This window comes from Oncorhynchus mykiss, chromosome 2, assembly GCF_013265735.2.
Source record: "Oncorhynchus mykiss isolate Arlee chromosome 2, USDA_OmykA_1.1, whole genome shotgun sequence".
Taxonomy (NCBI): Eukaryota; Metazoa; Chordata; class Actinopteri; order Salmoniformes; family Salmonidae; genus Oncorhynchus; species Oncorhynchus mykiss.
In genome coordinates this window covers 70006331-70024181 of record NC_048566.1, presented here as the reverse complement: position 1 = coordinate 70024181, position 17851 = coordinate 70006331, and the positions used below count along the sequence as shown (strand labels likewise).

General features: G+C 41.1%; 1 protein-coding gene across 5 annotated transcripts in view; it reads left to right on the top strand.

Annotated features, from left to right (window-relative positions):
* The window catches only part of LOC110494967 (rho family-interacting cell polarization regulator 1), an 80536-nt gene that overhangs the window by 51444 nt on the left and 11241 nt on the right, over window positions 1–17851 (top strand). For 3 of the 5 annotated variants that reach the window (XM_021570339.2, XM_021570331.2, XM_021570345.2), the window contains exons 11-16: window positions 1017–1165; window positions 1300–1429; window positions 6028–6186; window positions 6999–7970; window positions 10133–10281; window positions 13908–14076. In XM_021570339.2, coding sequence (XP_021426014.2) covers window positions 1017–1165; window positions 1300–1429; window positions 6028–6186; window positions 6999–7970; window positions 10133–10281; window positions 13908–14076 — 1728 coding nt within the window. The remainder of the gene's footprint in view (window positions 1–1016; window positions 1166–1299; window positions 1430–6027; window positions 6187–6998; window positions 7971–10132; window positions 10282–13907; window positions 14077–17851) is intronic. The other 2 variants (XM_021570354.2, XM_021570346.2) reach the window with 2 other exon arrangements.

Below are 17851 nucleotides of genomic sequence, written 5' to 3'. Positions count from 1 at the left end.
AATAGGTTTCATCCCATACTAATATAATAACCCTGAGAGAGAAATAATTTACAATGGATAATAATGTGAAATATCAGTGAATTTGTATAACAGTATAATTTTGATAGCCAATAGCTAGGTTTCCATCCAATTGGTTATAGATTTGCATATGAATATTCTAAAATCTGGATTTTCCCAACAGAGATGTCTTTCTATCAATTTGACTTGTTGCAGATAAAAAGCTGTGCGTGAGGACCTAGTGCACATAGAACAAACTTTTGCGGTCAAATTCCCATCTACTGAATAAAACAATTCAAGTAATTGGGTTTCCATCGCATTTTCAACTCTACTGATAATTATTATTATTTTAAAAAAAAGGTTTTTTTTTTCTGTATAGCGAATGTGCCCACTCTGGTCTTTGCATGTGTGCTCTAGCCAACAGCGCACATATACAGTCTGGGTAGGCTACATGATGAGAAAACTATTATGGACAAAATAGTGAGATTGTTTTTATTTGTCAAACGGCAGCCAAGCATTGATCATCATGTCACCAGAATAAGACTGTTGATATTTATTGGAAAGCAGCATCAAGCTCATCACTGTGCACTTTCACCAAACTCTGAAGTTCATAACTTATTTCTTCTGTAGCCTAATAAACTGCCTGCTTTCCCGAGTCCTATTGGGAAGACCACACAACATTATCCCGTGACTCTCAAGTTTACTTTAATGGTTATATCAATCTTTGTGCTTAAAAATATTTTCACCAATATTTCTCACATAATTAATTTTACAGGCACAAAAAAAATATAACCTTGTCTAGCGTGTTTTGTTAACATTTGGGAAGTTTACTGACAAATTTGTTGTTCAATCAGGGCTGTCGTGACATTTTCTATCCAACTTGTGCTTTACTCGCATAAAAAAGTTGGAACGGAAACCTGGGTAATGCTTATCAAAATCAGCTATTGGTGTGGTTTTTGGAGAGATTTAGATCATAACTGAATCACTCATTTTTGATTGGTCTTACTCTGGTTCCCTAGGTGACAGAGCTGAAGAGCCTGGCCAATCACGTGGTGGTGGGAAACGTGTCGTGTGAGACCAAGGACCTGTTTGCTGCTCTACCCCAGACGGTGGCAGTGGACATCAATGACCTGGGTACCATCAAACTGAGCTTGGAGGTCACCTGGAAGTGAGTGGCCCAATGTGGCTTCTGCTTTGAAGTGATAAGGATATTAAGGTTGTATAGAAAGAGGGACTGCGTGTGTGCATACATTTGTGTGTGGATCTAGTAATACGTTTCTGTGCCCTTTTTTTCATGGACAGCCCCTTCGACAAGGATGACCAAGCCTCGACCGCCAGCACGGTCAACAAACCCCCCACGGTGAACAAACGCTTCTCCACCTACAACCAGAGTCCTCCTGATACCCCCTCCCTACGGGAACAGGCCTTCTATGTGAGTACCCTAAACCTCTAACTGTCCTCTAATCAGTGTTCTTTTTCATAATGTGTCCCATAATCCACATAATAATGAACTGTACTCTGGGCTCAAGTATTTTGTTGTGTGACCTGGAGTTTTATTTTGTGAGCACCAGTGCGACTAAAAGAAAATCCCCAAAAATGTCTCTACACTGCTCCAACAAGACAGGCTGCCTCCCGCTGCTGCTTGCTTCCAGTTCCCGGGCCACACACACACACACACACCAAGCCCTGTCACTATAGCAGGCATAATACAGTAACTCCATGTTGTTTCTAAAGCCGGATGCGCAACATTCTGAGACTTCCGGGAATGCTTGCAAAGCATGAGGCAAGGTTCTTAGCAGTCTGGGAAAGTACACTTCCGAGCAAGAGCTTTGGGATGGAGATGTAATGTGGCAGTCGTGCCAACATATCTCATCAGCCACCTGGTGGAAGGGATTTTGTGGATCTGAGGCTCTTTCCCCTATTGCCTCCATCATCCTCCAAATCCCACCAACATCAGCCGCCTCAGAGAGCAACTGGTCCTTGTTTGGGGGGACACACACCAAAGCACGCAACAGGCTGACCAATACAAATGTTGAAGAATTGGTGGCCATCCGGGCAGATTTGAGGTTTTTTAAGCCTGACAACAAGCCATCCTCAAGGTTGGAAAGTGACAGTGAAGATGAGGCCTCAGAGTCTGATGTTCAAGAGGTGGACAATGAGGAGGTCCAGGGAGAAGACATGGAAGCCTGAGAGGAAGACAACCAAAGCTTTAGTATCTAGACTATCATTTTACAGATCTATGTTGAAACCGTTTTTGGGAGATGCGATGGATCATTGGGGATCATTCAATATTCCCTATCTTTTGTTATTCAGTGAAATCGTCCCATGTGAAGAGGCAGCTCAATTAAGGTTAAATTTGTAACAAAATAGTTTTTTAATTTTTATTGGAAGGATTTAATCATGTCTACTTATGATAAGGTAAAAGGTTTCTGTCTCCGTATGATACTGTATGGTAAATATATCCAATGCAAAAAACATACACATTTAAATGGTATTAATATTAGTTTGCATATACAGTGGGGCAAAAAAGTATTTAGTCAGCCACCAATTGTGCAAGTTCTCCCACTTAAAAAGATGAGAGGCCTGTAATTTATCATAGGTACACTTCAACTATGACAGACAAAATTATTTTAAAAAATCCAGAAAATCACATTGTAGGATTTTTAATGTATTTATTTGCAAATTATGGTGGAAAACTTTTGTTATTGACTTATTTATCTCAATACTTTGTTATCTACCCTTTGTTGGCAATGACAGAGGTGAAGACTTACAGAAAACGTTTGACAAGGTTTTCACACACTGTTGCTGGTATTTTGGCCCATTCCTCCATGCAGATCTCTAGAGCAGTGATGTTTTGGGGCTGTTGCTGGGCAACACGGACTTTCAACTCCCTCCAAAGATTTTCTATGGGGTTGAGATCTGGAGACTGGCTAGGCCACTCCAGGACCTTGAAATGCTTCTTACGAAGCCACTCCTTCGTTGCCCGGGTGGTGTGTTTGGGATCATTGTCATGCTGAAAGACCCAGCCACATTTGATCTTCAATGCCCTTGCTGATGGAAGGACGTTTTCACTGGCCCCATTCATTCTTTCCTTTACACAGATCAGTCGTCCTGGTCCCTTTGCAGAAAAACAGCCCCATAGCATGATGTTTTCACCTCCATGCTTCACAGTAGGAATGGTGTTCTTTGGATGCAACTCAGCATTCTTTGTCCTCCAAACACGACGAGTTGAGTTTTTACCAAAAACTTCTATTTAGGTTTCATCTGACCATATGACATTCTCCCAATCTTCTTCTGGATCATCCAAATGCTCTCTAGCAAACTTCAGACGGGCCTGGACATGTACTGGCTTAAGCAGGGGGACACGTCTGGCACTGCAGGATTTGAGTCGCTGGCGGCGTAGTGTGTTACTGATGGTAGGCTTTGTTACTTTGGTCCCAGCTCTCTGCAGGTCATTCACTAGGTCCCCCCGTGTGGTTCTGGGATTTTTGCTCACCGTTCTTGTGATCATTTTGACCCCACGGGGTGAGATCTTGCGTGGAGCCCCAGATCGAGGAAGATTATCAGTGGTCTTGTATGTCTTCCATTTCCTAATAATTGCTCCCACAGTTGATTTCTTCAAACCAAGCTGCTTACCTATTGCAGATTCAGTCTTCCCAGCCTGGTGCAGGTCTACAATTTAGCTTCTGGTGTCCTTTGACAGCTCTTTGGTCTTGGCCATAGTGGAGATTGGAGTGTGACTGTTTGATGTTGTGGACAGGTGTCTTTTATACTGATAACAAGTTCAAACAGGTGCCATTAATACAGGTAACGAGTGGAGGACAGAGGAGCCTCTTAAAGAAGAAGTTACAGGTCTGTGAGAGCCAGAAATCTTGCTTGTTTGTAGGTGACCAAATACTTTTTTTCCACCATAATTTGCAAATAAATTAATAAAAAATCCTACAATGTGATGTTTCTGGTGTACCTATGATGAAAATTACAGGCCTCTCATCTTTTTAAGTGGGAGAACTTGCACAATTGGTGGCTGACTAAATACTTTTTTGCCCCAATGTATTTCTATTAATTCCCACTGAAAGTTTCCACCTATGAATATTTCCCAAGATTTGCAACCCTCAACACACCCGTGCTTAATTTCAGCTCTTGGACTGCTTTTTTACGGAACTTATTTGGCCAGATCTGGTACCTCTCCTGGCATGCAAAATAATTGTCACTTTTTAATGTAAAAATTCAAATAAAAGCGGTCAAAGTTCATTCGATTTGCCTCTTAGTTAATTCTCCTGCCCCCACACAAAAACAGGTATGTGGAAAAAGTTGATTTGAAGCCCAGGGCTAGTATTCTAAGAGTTGATTTGGGTTGGCCCAGGTTTATGGTTTTGCAACATTGTATCTAACCTATGTTTGAGACCAATGCTTGGTGCTGGCTGTGTGAGAACTGTGTCATTATGTCTCACATAGCTGGAATGATAATCACTTTCTATGATCTCTCTCCCTATCTCTCATGTCCTAACTCTGATGGACATGAGCTTCTCATCATTCCTTAAAGAATTATAGCCACGCAAAAGATTCTGAACAAACTGTAGCACCCCTGATGAATTTCTACATTTGCCAAAGTTATAGAATTACTGTTGTCTGTTCAGAAATAAATGAAATCATTCAGAATAGCCTACTACACCATGAGAAGGCCTATCATTTAGCCACAGAGGATCAATAGCTGTGGATTGTAGCTGAAGAACAAGGAATAGCTTAGTCAGGAATGAGCGGTAAATCTGTCAGCTGAAGAACAAGGAATAGCTTAGTCAGGAATGAGCGGTAAATCTGTCAGTGAAAAAAACAGCACCCAGGCAAAACAAATACAATCGAGGGAAAACACTGGTTGGAAAGCAAATGGCGCCTGCTGAAAAGAGAAGAGTCTATGCTGTAGGCTGCCAAAATATTTGATGAAATTCCAAATATTGTTTTACAGAGCATATCGGCCATATCGGCTGCGCATCATTGGGTGAAACTGGAAATCATTTTTGGGACTATAGTTTCCTCCTCATATAGCCTACAATATTTCTCTACACACCTAGGCCTAGTCTATTGATGGATTCAAGACAATATTGTTTTTATTGATCTCAGATCAATTTGTCTGTGTCAAAGTAGCCTGCCATTTCGATAATTTGTGTGGTATTAAAAAAGATTCTGCTTAAGTCTCCAGTCATGTAAAAGTATGTAGAATTGTTTGAAATGTGTTTATGAAGGCCAACATTTTCCCGGAACCCAGGCTACTAAAAATGTTCCCTATGTGTGCAACTTCAATAAGTGCCTCTACTCTACTGCTCTGTGCCACTATGCAAATACAATGATATGCATGTAATGCTTTATTATAATTCCACTTGGACATTATGGGATATTGTGTGTAGGTTAGTGACCAAACATTGATATTTCATCAATTTTAAATTCAGGCTGTAACACAACAAAATGTGGAAAGTCTAGGGACATTTTGTGTCACAGAAATAGAGGAAAAGTGATATGTTCTTCAAGAGTTGTGCTTAAATGCTTAAGAAATAAGTAGCTTTCATATATCTCAATCAATTAAAACATTTCTTTTTCTGGTGCTTCTACATTTTGTGGTGCTACTAACTTAGAAAATTTAGGATCACCAGAATGTTTTTCATTTAGAGCCCTGGCTATAATAGAAAAATGGTTCTAGAATGAATCTGAATTATACCTATCCAGGACATGTTCTGTTCTGTCACGCAGCATGTTTTCTGTTAACAGCAGTCGAACCGAGGATTTTTGTTGTAGTTTTTAAAATAAATACACGTCTGCTGGGTTACAACGCTAACAGGATGTTAACAGGATGTATTGGTCTGTTTTGTCAATGGGCAAGCTAAATACTTCTAGCACCTATTTCTCTTAATTCAGTGACTTTATTGAGTTAGAAGAAAGAGCTGCCACATTGCAGTGGAGTGTTTAGTCTAGCTGTGATTTGTAGTAGAGGTGGACCTTTTCTCACGGTCCTCTCCTAATTTACCTGGTGTTGTGAAGACTGCTCAGAGGAGCCTGTCAAGCAGCATGATGCCCCCCAAACAGCGCTGGTCCCTTCTGGATGTGTTTCGTGACACGCTGGTTGAGAGACTGTCTCAGAGCTGCTCCTGCAGTGACGTCTCCTCAGTCCACCTGGCCTCTGCTAACATGCAGATTGACGTAAGTGCTGCTAGCCACTACAGAGAGAACCCACTATATCCCCTCTAATCTCTAGTTAAATATGTGGTAGAGCATGGTAGAGCGTGGTAGTAGAACCTCAGTAGAAGAACTCTAGTAGAAATCTTTATAGATTGTGTTGTGCTATCATGTAGATCCTCTCATGTTGGCCATTGTAGAATTTGTGTTTATAGTCAGCTGTTGTGTCCCTCCTCTTTGGGTCTTAAAATAGTCTTTAGTAGTCTTTGCAATGACCGACGCAGCCTTCTACTCTCCATATGAAGCCTGTATTTGTTATTGTTCCAGAGAGGTAAGCCTGGATGCTCAGCAAAGCAGAGGCCTGATAAATGAGAAGTTAATTAAAGGGAGCAGGGAGTCTGTTTGCTCTTTTGGCCAGAGGCCAGGCTGCTCTGGTTTATAATAGAGGCTTGGCTGGCATGGGCTCTCAGGGCCCCTTGGCTCACTTTCTCTCTGTCTGACACTCAATTATCATACTGTATGTTAGCTTCAGAATGTGATGGTACTGTCTCCATTTTACTTTATCATCCTTGTGTTCTTCCTCCCCTCCTTTCTTTCTCTCTCTCTGTCTCTGTCTCTCTCGGTCTCTGTCTCTCTCGGCCTCTGTCTCTCTCGGCCTCTGTCTCTCTCTCGGCCTCTGTCTCTCTCTCGGCCTCTGTCTCTCTCTCGGCCTCTGTCTCTCTCTCGGCCTCTGTCTCTCTCTCGGCCTCTGTCTCTCTCTCGGCCTCTGTCTCTCTCTCGGCCGCTGTCTCTCTCTCGGTCGCTGTCTCTTTCTCTCTCTGTCTCTCACTCTCTAGAACATGCTGAGGAGGCAGGAAGATATGGAGAATGGCACAGCATGGTCTAACTCCTCTGAGTCATCAGATGACTCATCCAGCCCTCAACTCTCCCTGGGGCTGCGTCACGCCAACAAGAACCTGGTCAAGCCAGAGGTCAACGCCTCCACACCCTCCATTGAAATCTCCTTTGCCCGCCGAGACACTGCCACCTCCACCCCTACCCGCTTAGCCAAACAGGAAGATGTGCAGGAGGAGACGCAGAAGGAGGAGTCAGACATTGGGGCAGCGGGGAAAGATGAGGCTTCTGGGAAACAGGCAGTGCCTAACGGCCACGCCCGCTACTCACGCTCACTCAGTCATATCAGTGAGAACAGTGCCGATGGCGTACTGATAGACCGGTCAACCAGCGAATTTGTGGAGCCCTCTGAGGTCACCTCCCTGCAGTGTGGGATCTGTATAAACGATATTGAGATGGTGATGCCTGCCAGGGCAGAGTGGGCCCTTATCCCAGGAGAGACTGTGGTGGTCAGAGACACCCCTGAGCAACCCGCCCCAGCTACTGTGACCATGGAGGAGAGCAGGCCGGAGAGCAGGTATTCTGCAGTGTCTATAGAGTCAGACACAGGGTTAGAGGTTGTTTCAGGGGCTGTTTCAGAAGTAGAGCCAGAACTTCAGAGCGCTGCACCCACTAGGACTGATGCAATGTATCAGCAAGGTGCCTCTCTGAATCACAGACCAGACTCACAAGCACAGACCAAGAGCACAGAGGGCATATCATACAGTGCCTACAGGACAGTGGTGGTGGAGGCCAAGAAGCCTGAGGCTGTAGTAGAGGCCAAGCCCACAGAGGGTGAGAAGCAGCAGGCTGTGGACAGTGGAATTGAGGAAGCCCTGAGTGCAGTCATCTCCTCTCTGGATGACTACAGGGGACAGTTTCCTGAGTTACAGGTCCTGGAGCAGGAGTTACAACTACTGGAGGAGACGTTAACAGTGAGTTACAGCTGTGTGTGTGTGTGTGTGTGTGTGTGTGTGTGTGTGTGTGCACATGGCTCTGTTTCGTGTTGCACCTCACAATGGAAATGGCCACTTCATAAGAGTGAGGGGGGCATTGGTGGGAGCTGAGTAGATTTCAGCTTCCCAGAATAGCACAGTTTGTTCCCTGTGGGACTGCGATCAGGGTGTGGAACTTCCTGCCCCTCAGCTCAGTCTGAATATTTCCATCCCACAATGCTGCAGCAGGAGATGTGTGTACTGTCGCTGGGAGGCCATCTGCCTGTTACACATACGCACAACTGACACAGATACACATCAGAGCTCACTCTGAGCCAAATCCGCTGACAAGGTGATAGGAAACAGAAAAATAATGCTTTTATTTTAATCTTCATGTCATAATTTTAGGAACACACTGTTTTGATCAGACACTTTCCTCAGATTATCCATTTCCAAATAGGGGGTGTATTCTCACAATCAGGACTTAGTGCTTTCAGAAAGTATTCATACCCCTTGACTTATTCCACATTTTGATGTGTTTCAGCCTGAATTCAAAATGTATTCAAATATTTTCTCACCCATCTATGAATAATAGCCCAAAATGACTGTGAAAACATGTTTTTAGATAATTTGTGCAACTTAATTGAAAAAGAAATACAGAAATCTAATTTACATAAGTATTCAAAACCATTTTCAATGACACTCCAAATTGAGTTTGGGTGCATCCAGTTTCCTTTTGATCATCCTCGAATGTCACTAAAACTTGATTGGAGTCCAACTGTGGCCAATTCAATTGTTTGGATGTGATTTAGATAGACGCACACCTGTCTATATAAGGTCCCACAGTTGACAGTGTTTGTCAGAGCAGAAACTATTCCATGAAGTCCAAGGAACTGTCTGTCTGTAGATCTCAGAAAGAATTGTGATGAGGCATATCTGGGGAAGGGTAGAAAACAGGTTCTAGAGTGTTAAATGTTTCCAAGAGCACAGTGGTCTCCATCATTGGGAAATTGAAAAAAATATATGGAAATACACAGGCTCTGCCTAGAGCTGAAGGTCCTTGTTCAGGGAGATGACCAAGAACTCAATGACCACTCTGACAGAACTACAGAGTTCCTTGGCTGAGATGGGAAAACCTTCTAGAAGGACAACAGTCTCCACAGCACTTCACTAATCTGGGCTTTAGGGAGAATAGCCAGACGGATGCCACTCCTGAGAAAAAGGCAGATGAAGGCATGCCTGGAGTTTGCAAAAAGACATGAAAGACGGAGCATAAGGTGAAAGATTCTGTGGTCTGATGAGACAAATGGAACTCTTTGGCCTGAATGCAAAGCGCTATTTCTGGAGAAAACCAGGCACAGCTCATCACCCATCTAACACCATCCCTACTGTGAAGCATGGTGGTGGCAGCATCATGCTATGGGTATGCTTTTCAGTGGCAGGGACTGGGAGACTGGTAAGGATAGAGGGAACAATGAATGGTGCCAAATGCAGGCAATTCCTTGTTGAGAACCGGCTTCAAAATGCAAACAACCTTGGACTGGGGCAAATTTGCGTTCCAACAAGACAATGACCCCAAACATACAGCCAAAGCAATGCTGGAATGGCTTCAGAAAAATGTGAAAGTCCTTGAGTAGGCCAGCCAAAGCCCAGATTTGAATCCCATTCAATATTTATGGAAAGACTTGAAGATAGCTGGAGGAGCAGTGGTAAACAGCAAACTTAAGAGCTTGAGAGAATCTGCAAGGAAGAACTGGAGAAAATCTAAAAATCCAGATGTGCAAAGCTGAAGGACATACCCAAGATGACTCCAAGATCAAATCAAATCAAAGCTGTAATTGCTGCCAAAGGTTATTCTACAAAGTATTGACTCAGCGCTGTGAATACTTTAATTTTCAATAAATGTGCAAAAATGTCTAAAAACATGTTTTCACTTTGCCATTATGGGGTATTTTGTGTAGATGAGTGAGGGGGGGGGGGAAATGTGTGTTTTAATACATTTTGAATTCAGTCTAACTCAGCAAAATGTGGAATCTGTCAAGGGGTATAAATACTTTCTTACGGCACTCTAAATGGCATTAAAGTGGATTGGTGAAAAATAAATAGTTTTTGTGTGTGTTCTGTATGTGCGAGTACATGTGTGCATGTCTCTCCATAACAAGTGTGTTCTGAAGGGCCGCACCTGCAGTCGTTCGTCCAGTGTCCAGAGTCTGACGGTGGAGACAGCCCTGGGCAGCTTTGACTTTCTCAACACCTCAGACCTGGAGGATGAAGATGAGGAGAACTGGGAGAAGAGGAGTGTAATGGACAGGTCAGGTTCCATAACATGGCTTCCCTCCCTAAATTCCATCACAGTTATACAGATTACAAGTTTTGCTCGTAAAGGAGTTATATTTCCCTGTGTTCACTTACTGCCATCTAGTGATCCCACAACACAGCTTTAAATATGCTGGATGTGAGAAGTTCATTGGTATTCTGAATGATAATGCCTTCACCTGGTCTAAATGTGACATGACATGTACAGACAGGCCATGGCTCTTGTTGTTGCCACTCTTTGACAACAACTCTCCTGATGTATTCAGTGTTTCCCCTAGGATTTTATTCAGCAGCAGTGGCAAAGTTAGTGTGGGGGGGGGGGGGGGGGGGGGCTACTCTTGTGGCTAAAGGCAATGTCACAACCAACCATTTTAAATGCCCTCTTGCCCTCAGAGACCATTTTTCTGCTTAATTAGGGATAAGCGGGACGCAAATGTCTCAACTGGCCAGGAAAAATGGCAATAAAATACTAAAATACTATAAAATTCAAACTTTCATTAAATCACACATGTAAGATACTCAATTAAAGCTACACTCGTTGTGAATCCAGCCAACATGTCAGATTTTAAAAATGCTTTTCGGCGAAAGCATAAGAAGCTATTATCTGATAGCCTGCACCATCTGCACCAGCAGTAAACAAAGGAGTTAGCATATTTCAACCCTGCAGGCGCTACACAAAACGCTAATATAAAACATGCATTACCTTTGACGAACTTCTTTTGTTGGCACTCCAATATGTCCCATAAACATCACAATTGGTCCTTTTGTTTGATTAATTCTGTCCATATATATCCAAAATGTCCATTTATAAAGCGCGTTTGATCCAGAAAAAAACTGCTTACAAAAAACGCACCGTCACTACAAAATATTTCAAAAGTTGTCTATAAACTTTGCCAAAATAGTTCAAACTACTTTTGTAATACAACTTTAGGTATTTTTAAACGTTAATAATCGATCAAATTGTAGACGGGGCAATCTGTGTTCAATACAGGAAAGAAAACAAACCAGCGCTGTTTTTCACGTCTTGCGCAACTCACAAAAGTGTCCCCAGTTCCTAGTTGGCCTACTTCGTCATTGCACAAATGAATAACCTCAACCAAATTCCAAAGACTGGTGACATTCGGTGGAAGCGGTAGTAACTGAAAACAGATTCCTATGAAATATCCCTTGGCAAAGACAACTCAGGAAACAGAGAGGGGGGGGGGGGGGGGGGGAAATCTGAACAGTTAGTCCTCTGGGTTTTGCCTGCTACATAAGTTCTGTTATACTCAGACATGATTCAAACAGTTTTAGAAACGTCAGAGCAATTCTATACATTTTGCCATGGATTATGCCATGTTCTTATGCTATCTGAGTGACTCAAACATAACAAAATAAATGGGGGCCCATGCCATGACATTTTGGGAATTTTAGATTCTCCCTGACTGTCTAGTTTTTATTTTGGTGTTCGTTCTCAAATATGATCTTATTTATAAATCTATAGCTCTATTGTCTTCTCTACATACTTTATCTGGTTTCAGCTATTTAAATTAACACTGAAATGTTTTACCATCCCCAAAATTATTTTCAACAATAAATAAATATACACTATCGTTCAAAAGTTTGGGGTCACTTCGAAATGTAATTTATTTTCATTTAAAATAACATCAAATTGATCAGAAGTACAGTGTAGACATTCTTAATGTTGTAAATGCTTATTGTAGCTGGAAACAGCAGTTTTTAAGGAATATCTACATAGGCCTACAGAGGCCCATTATCAGCAACCATCACTCCTGTGTTCCAATGGCACGTTGTGTTAGCTAATCCAAGTTCATCATTTTAAAAGGCTAATTGATCATTAGAAAACCCTTTTGCAGTTATGTTAGCACAGCTGAAAACTGTTCTGATTTAAAGAAGCAATAAAACTGGCCTTCTTTAGACTAGTTGAGTATCTGGAGCATAAGCATTTGTGGTTTTGATTACAGGGTCAAAATGGCCAGAAACAAAATACTTTATTCTAAAACTCGTCAGTCTATTCTTGTTCTGAGAAATGAAGGCTATTCCATGCAATAATACTACTTCCTTCACAGAACAGCGCAAACTGTTTCCAACCAGAATAGAAAGAGGGGTGGGAGGCCCCTGTGCACAAGAGGACAAGTACATGTGTGTCTAGTTTGAGAAACCGACGCCTCACAAGTCCTTAACTGGCAGCTTCATTGAATAGTACCCGCAAAACACCAGTCTCAACGTCAACAGTGAAGAGGCGACTCCGGGATACTGGCCTTCTAGGTAGAGTTGCAAAGAAAACACCTTCTCAGACTGGCCAATAAAAAGAAAAGATTAAGATGGGGGAAAAGAACACAAACACCTGGACAGCTCTGACTCGAAGGCCAGCATCCCGGAGTCGCTTCTTCACTGTTGATATTGAGATATTTTTGCTACCAAAACAAATGATCTGATGATTGTCTCTTCGCAGAAAAATCTGCAGAGCTGGGAGGATTGTATCCCACACATACATACATACATACATACATACATACATACATACATTTCTTGTTAACAAATTATAGTTTTGGCAAGTCGGTTAGGACATCTACTTAGGCTTGACACAAAGGCAGAGTTTCTACCTTCAAACACATGAAATGGTTAAAAATGGGAATACTTTGCTTACCCGGTGCGTAGGGCAGCTGAATCAAGTGCACCTACCGCCAGCAACGCAAGATGGATAAAAAAATAAAATAGGAACGCAAGGCTTTATATTGTTTTTTTTACATTGATTGACTAGGAATGCCTCGGTTGGTGACCTGATCTATGCATAGTCACTTTCCCCTACCTACAAGTACATATTACCTAGACTAACCCGTACCCCTGCACATTGACTCGGTACCAGCACCCCCTGTACAGTATATAGCCTTGCTATTTCATGTTACTATTTTCTTTGTTTATTTAGCACACACTTTTTTTTAAACTACATTGTTGGTTAAGTAAGTTAGCATTTCACAGTAAGGTCTACTACATGTGTTGTATTTGGGACATTTGACAAATAAAATGTGATTTTATTTGAAGTCAATGGACAAAGTAGACTAGATCCAGTTGCTATTGCATTAGTGTCTAAAAAAAAAAGAAGATACCTTTTTATTAATGGTAAACTGACAGATTTGAACTGGTAAACTGCTGGATTTGAACTGGTAAACTGCTGGATTTGAACTGGTAAACTGCCGGATTTGAACTGGTAAACTGCCGGATTTGAACTGGTAAACTGCCGGATTTGAACTGGTAAACTGCCGGATTTGAACTGGTAAACTGCCGGATTTGAACTGGTAAACTGCCGGATTTGAACTGGTAAACTGCCGGATTTGAACTGGTAAACTGCCGGATTTGAACTATCTTAATTTATCCACCCTCTTTGGGCTCCCGAGTGGCGCAGTAGTCTAAGGCACTGCATCTCAGTGCAAGAGGCGTCACTGCCTGCCGTGATTGTGAGTCCCATAGGGCGGCGCACAATTGGCCCAGCGTCATCCAGGTTTGGCCGTGGTAGGCCGTCATTGTAAATAAAAATTTGTTCTTAACTGATTTGCTTAGTTAAATAAAAATAAAAATGCTCATACTCTATCTGTGCTCCTGTGTGGATGTTGTGTTTAGTGAGCACCACAGTGCCCCCGGCAGGCCATCAGAGGTGAGTGCAGGGGGAGATGAAGACTGTGAGAAGAGATGCTGGGAGTCCCCTTCCTTTGGACCTGTGAGCACTGGCTGCCAGGCTCTAGACCACGCCCTACTGGTTCACCTGAAGAATTGCAGCGCCCAACTTCTGGTGAGGATCATGATATGAGTAACAAACACCAGTGATGTAAAGTACTTAAGTAGTTTTTTGGAGTATCTGTACTTTAATATTTTTGACAACTTGTAGTCTTATTTCACAACATTCCTCAAGAAAATAATGTACTTTTTACTCCGTACATTTTCTCTGACACCCAAAGGTACTGTTTTGAACGCTTAGCAAGTCAGGAAAATGGTCCAATTCACGCACTTATTAAGATGTCATCCCTACTGCCTCTGATCTGGTGGACTCACTAATCACGAATGCTTTGTTTGTTAATTGTGCCCCTGGCTATCTGTAAATTTAAAAAATATATATATAATTCTGCCGTCTGGTTTGCCTAATATAATAATTTTTAATGATTTATACTTTAACTTTTGATACTTGCTCATTATTAATAGAAAAAATATCCATACAATTAACTTTGGTTAGTGGAGATGGAGACTGAAACAAAAACATGATTAAGGTACTTTGCTTCCTCTTTCAAACTAGTGTTTAGTGAATCATAGGTGACTCTGTCATTATTTTAGACATTTACTCAAGTAGTATTATACTGGGTGACTTTTACTTGAGTCATTTTCTATTAAGTTATCTTTACTTTTACGCACGTATGACAATTGGGTACTTTTCCCACCACTGCAAACACACCATGGCATTTCATAGTGGATAATTGGGTAATATTTGGTTGAGCAATAACATTACAACCTACAGAATATTCACCCACTCAAAAAGACAGCCAAAGTTAGTTGAATTACTAATGAATTGTCACTATGCTTTCAACCAACTGAAAGCACAACATTTCTAGGGATTGTTTTTCAGATTTTTGGTTTAGTGTCTATCATTGCGTTTTCAATCAAAAACACAGCAAAGTTCGACTTGGAATACAATGTCAGATATTAAGTTTATTTATACAGCAGATTAATGTGATATCACTGCTTCATCTAATAGCACGACCAAATGACCTGGGCCCAGTTTCCCAATAGCCCTGGAATTTAAAGGCTTACGAGGGTTTTAACAATGCATTGTTCCTACAATTCCCAAAACACCATGCAGAGAGAACGCTCACTATGTGACGCGTATTGATACTAGGAGGATCAAAAAGAAAAGCAGCGCTGCTCTTGGATCAGCTTTCTCCATTCAAATCTTACCTTAACATTAGAATTATTCCATAATACTGACAACGGATCAGCTTCTAGAGAGATATTATAACTATGGCTGCAAATATTGAGGCGCACATAATTGCGAACATGTTACACATCATTTTAAATATATTGAGTCAAATTATAGACCGTAGTCAATATGATTTGAAATATACAGACATGTAGTCTATAGGCCTACCATATTGAGCTTTTAATGTAGTCATCTCTGTTTTCATTTGAGGCATTATCCTCTGTAACAATTGCAAAAACATTGGCAACTTTAGTCTGTTTGTAATCAACTTCGTTTTGGAGTTATTAGTGGTCACAGAGAGTCTGTTTACCGGAGATCTTCTGTGTATAAAGACACACTTAGCTGTCCTACGAGTGGTCTGAGGCAATCCGTAAATAACAAGCGTTTATTGCAACTTCAACAATAGTTTTGGGGAAACAGATCAGAGATTTAACGATGCTCCTACGAAGGTTCCAACAATGAACTTCGCCTTAAGATGCTTTTGGGAAACCGGGACCTGGATTGCAGTTTAATTAAATTAAAAATACATGGTGCAAGTGATTGATAAATGCCATTCGAGATGCTCTATTGATTATTACAGAAAATGTGAAGACATACTATACATACAATTATCTGTAAGGTCCCTCAGTCAAGCAGTGAATTTCAAACACCGATTCAACCACAAAAAGGGAGGTTTTCCAATGCCTCGCAAAGAAGCGCACCTATTGGTAGATGGGTAAAAATAATAAAAGCAGACATTGAATATCCCTTTGAGCATGGTGAAGTTAAATTCACATTGAATGGTATACTCAGTTGCGGAGAGGAAGGAACTGCTCAGTGATTTCAACACTTTTTAAAACGGTGTACATTTGGTACAGAGTTGAATGGCTATGATAGGAGAGAACTGAGGCTGGATCAACAACATTTGAGTTACTCCACAATACTAACTTAAATGACACAGTGAAAAGAAGGAAGCCTGTACAGAATACAATTATTATAAAACATGCATCCTGTTTGCAAAAAGGCACTAAAGTAAATATGCAAAAATGAGGCAAAGAAATTAACTTTGGGACAAACACAACACGTCACGGAGTACCACTCTTTTTAACCACATATTTTTAAGCATGGTAGTGGCTAAATCATGCTATGGCTAAGCTATGTCATCAACAAGGACTAGGGAGTTTTTTAGGATAAAAATAAACTGAATAGAGCTAAGCACAGGAAATCTGGTTGTTTGCTTTCCAACAGACTCTGGGAGACAGGACAGTAACCCAAAGGCCAAATATACACTGGAGTTGCTTATCAGGACGACATTGAATGGCCTAGTTACAGTTTGAACTTAAATCGTCTTGAAAATCTCTATGGCAAGACTTGAAAATGGCTGTCTAGCAATAATCAACAACCAACTTGACAGAGCTAGAAGGATTTTGAAAAGAATAATGTGCAAATATTATGCAATCCAGGTGTGCAAATCTCAGAAGGACTCACAGCTGTGATCGCTGCCAAAGATGATTCTAACATGTATGATTTTGCAAACATTTCTAAAAACATGTTTTCGCTTGGTCATTATAGGGTATTGTGTTGGTGTGTATTATATGGGTGTGGAAAAAAAACATATATTTAATCGATTTTGAATTCGGGCTGTAACACAAGTCAAGGGGTATGAATGCTTTCTGAAGACACTGCACAATTACATGAAGAAATGTATAGTTACAGTAACCTCAATGTGGCCATGGATGTTATTCATACAAGCATTTTGCTACACCCGCAATGACGTGTATGTGGCCAATAAGATTTGATTTGATTTTAAGGCTGAAAGTTATATTAGTTTGTAAGATGGCCTTAACTTTAGGCTATTTATTGTATTATATTATAAGTTATATTGAAATAAATGTGACAACACAACCACATATCAACATTTAAAGGAGATGAACGTAGCTGCTGCTTGGATAGTTCCATCTGAGCCACTTGCTTAATCCCATTCTTACATTTTTATTTTTGGTTGAGTTGGAGACATGAATCCAACATGTAATTTGTTAACTTGTCAAAGTTAATAGATTAGTTATTGTATTTCAAAAGTGATATTTAATTGTGTTTGGTTGTCAATGCAACCAAATATCAACATTTGAAGGAGATGGAACTATCCAAGCAGAAGATGGTGCATTCAAAAATGATTCAGACCCCTACGCTTATTCCAGATTTAGTTACGTTACAGCCTTATTCTAAAATTGTTGAAATATATACATTTTTTACTCCTCAATCTACACACAATACCCCATAATGACAAAGCGAAAAACTGTTTTGTAGAAATTTTGCAGATGTATTACAAATAAAAAATATATCTTATTCAGACCCTTTGCTATGAGACTCGAAATTGAGCTCAAGTGCGTCCTGTTTCCATTGATCATCCTTGATCTTTCTACAACTTGATTGGAGTCCATTTGTGGTAAATTCAATTGATTAGACATGATTTGGAAAGGCACACACACCTGTCTATATAAGGTTCCACCATTGACAGTGCATGTCAGAGCAAAAACCAAGCCATGCGGTCGAAGGAATTTTCCGTAGAGCTCCGAGACAGGATTGTGTCAAGGCACAGATCTGGGGAAGGGTACCAAAA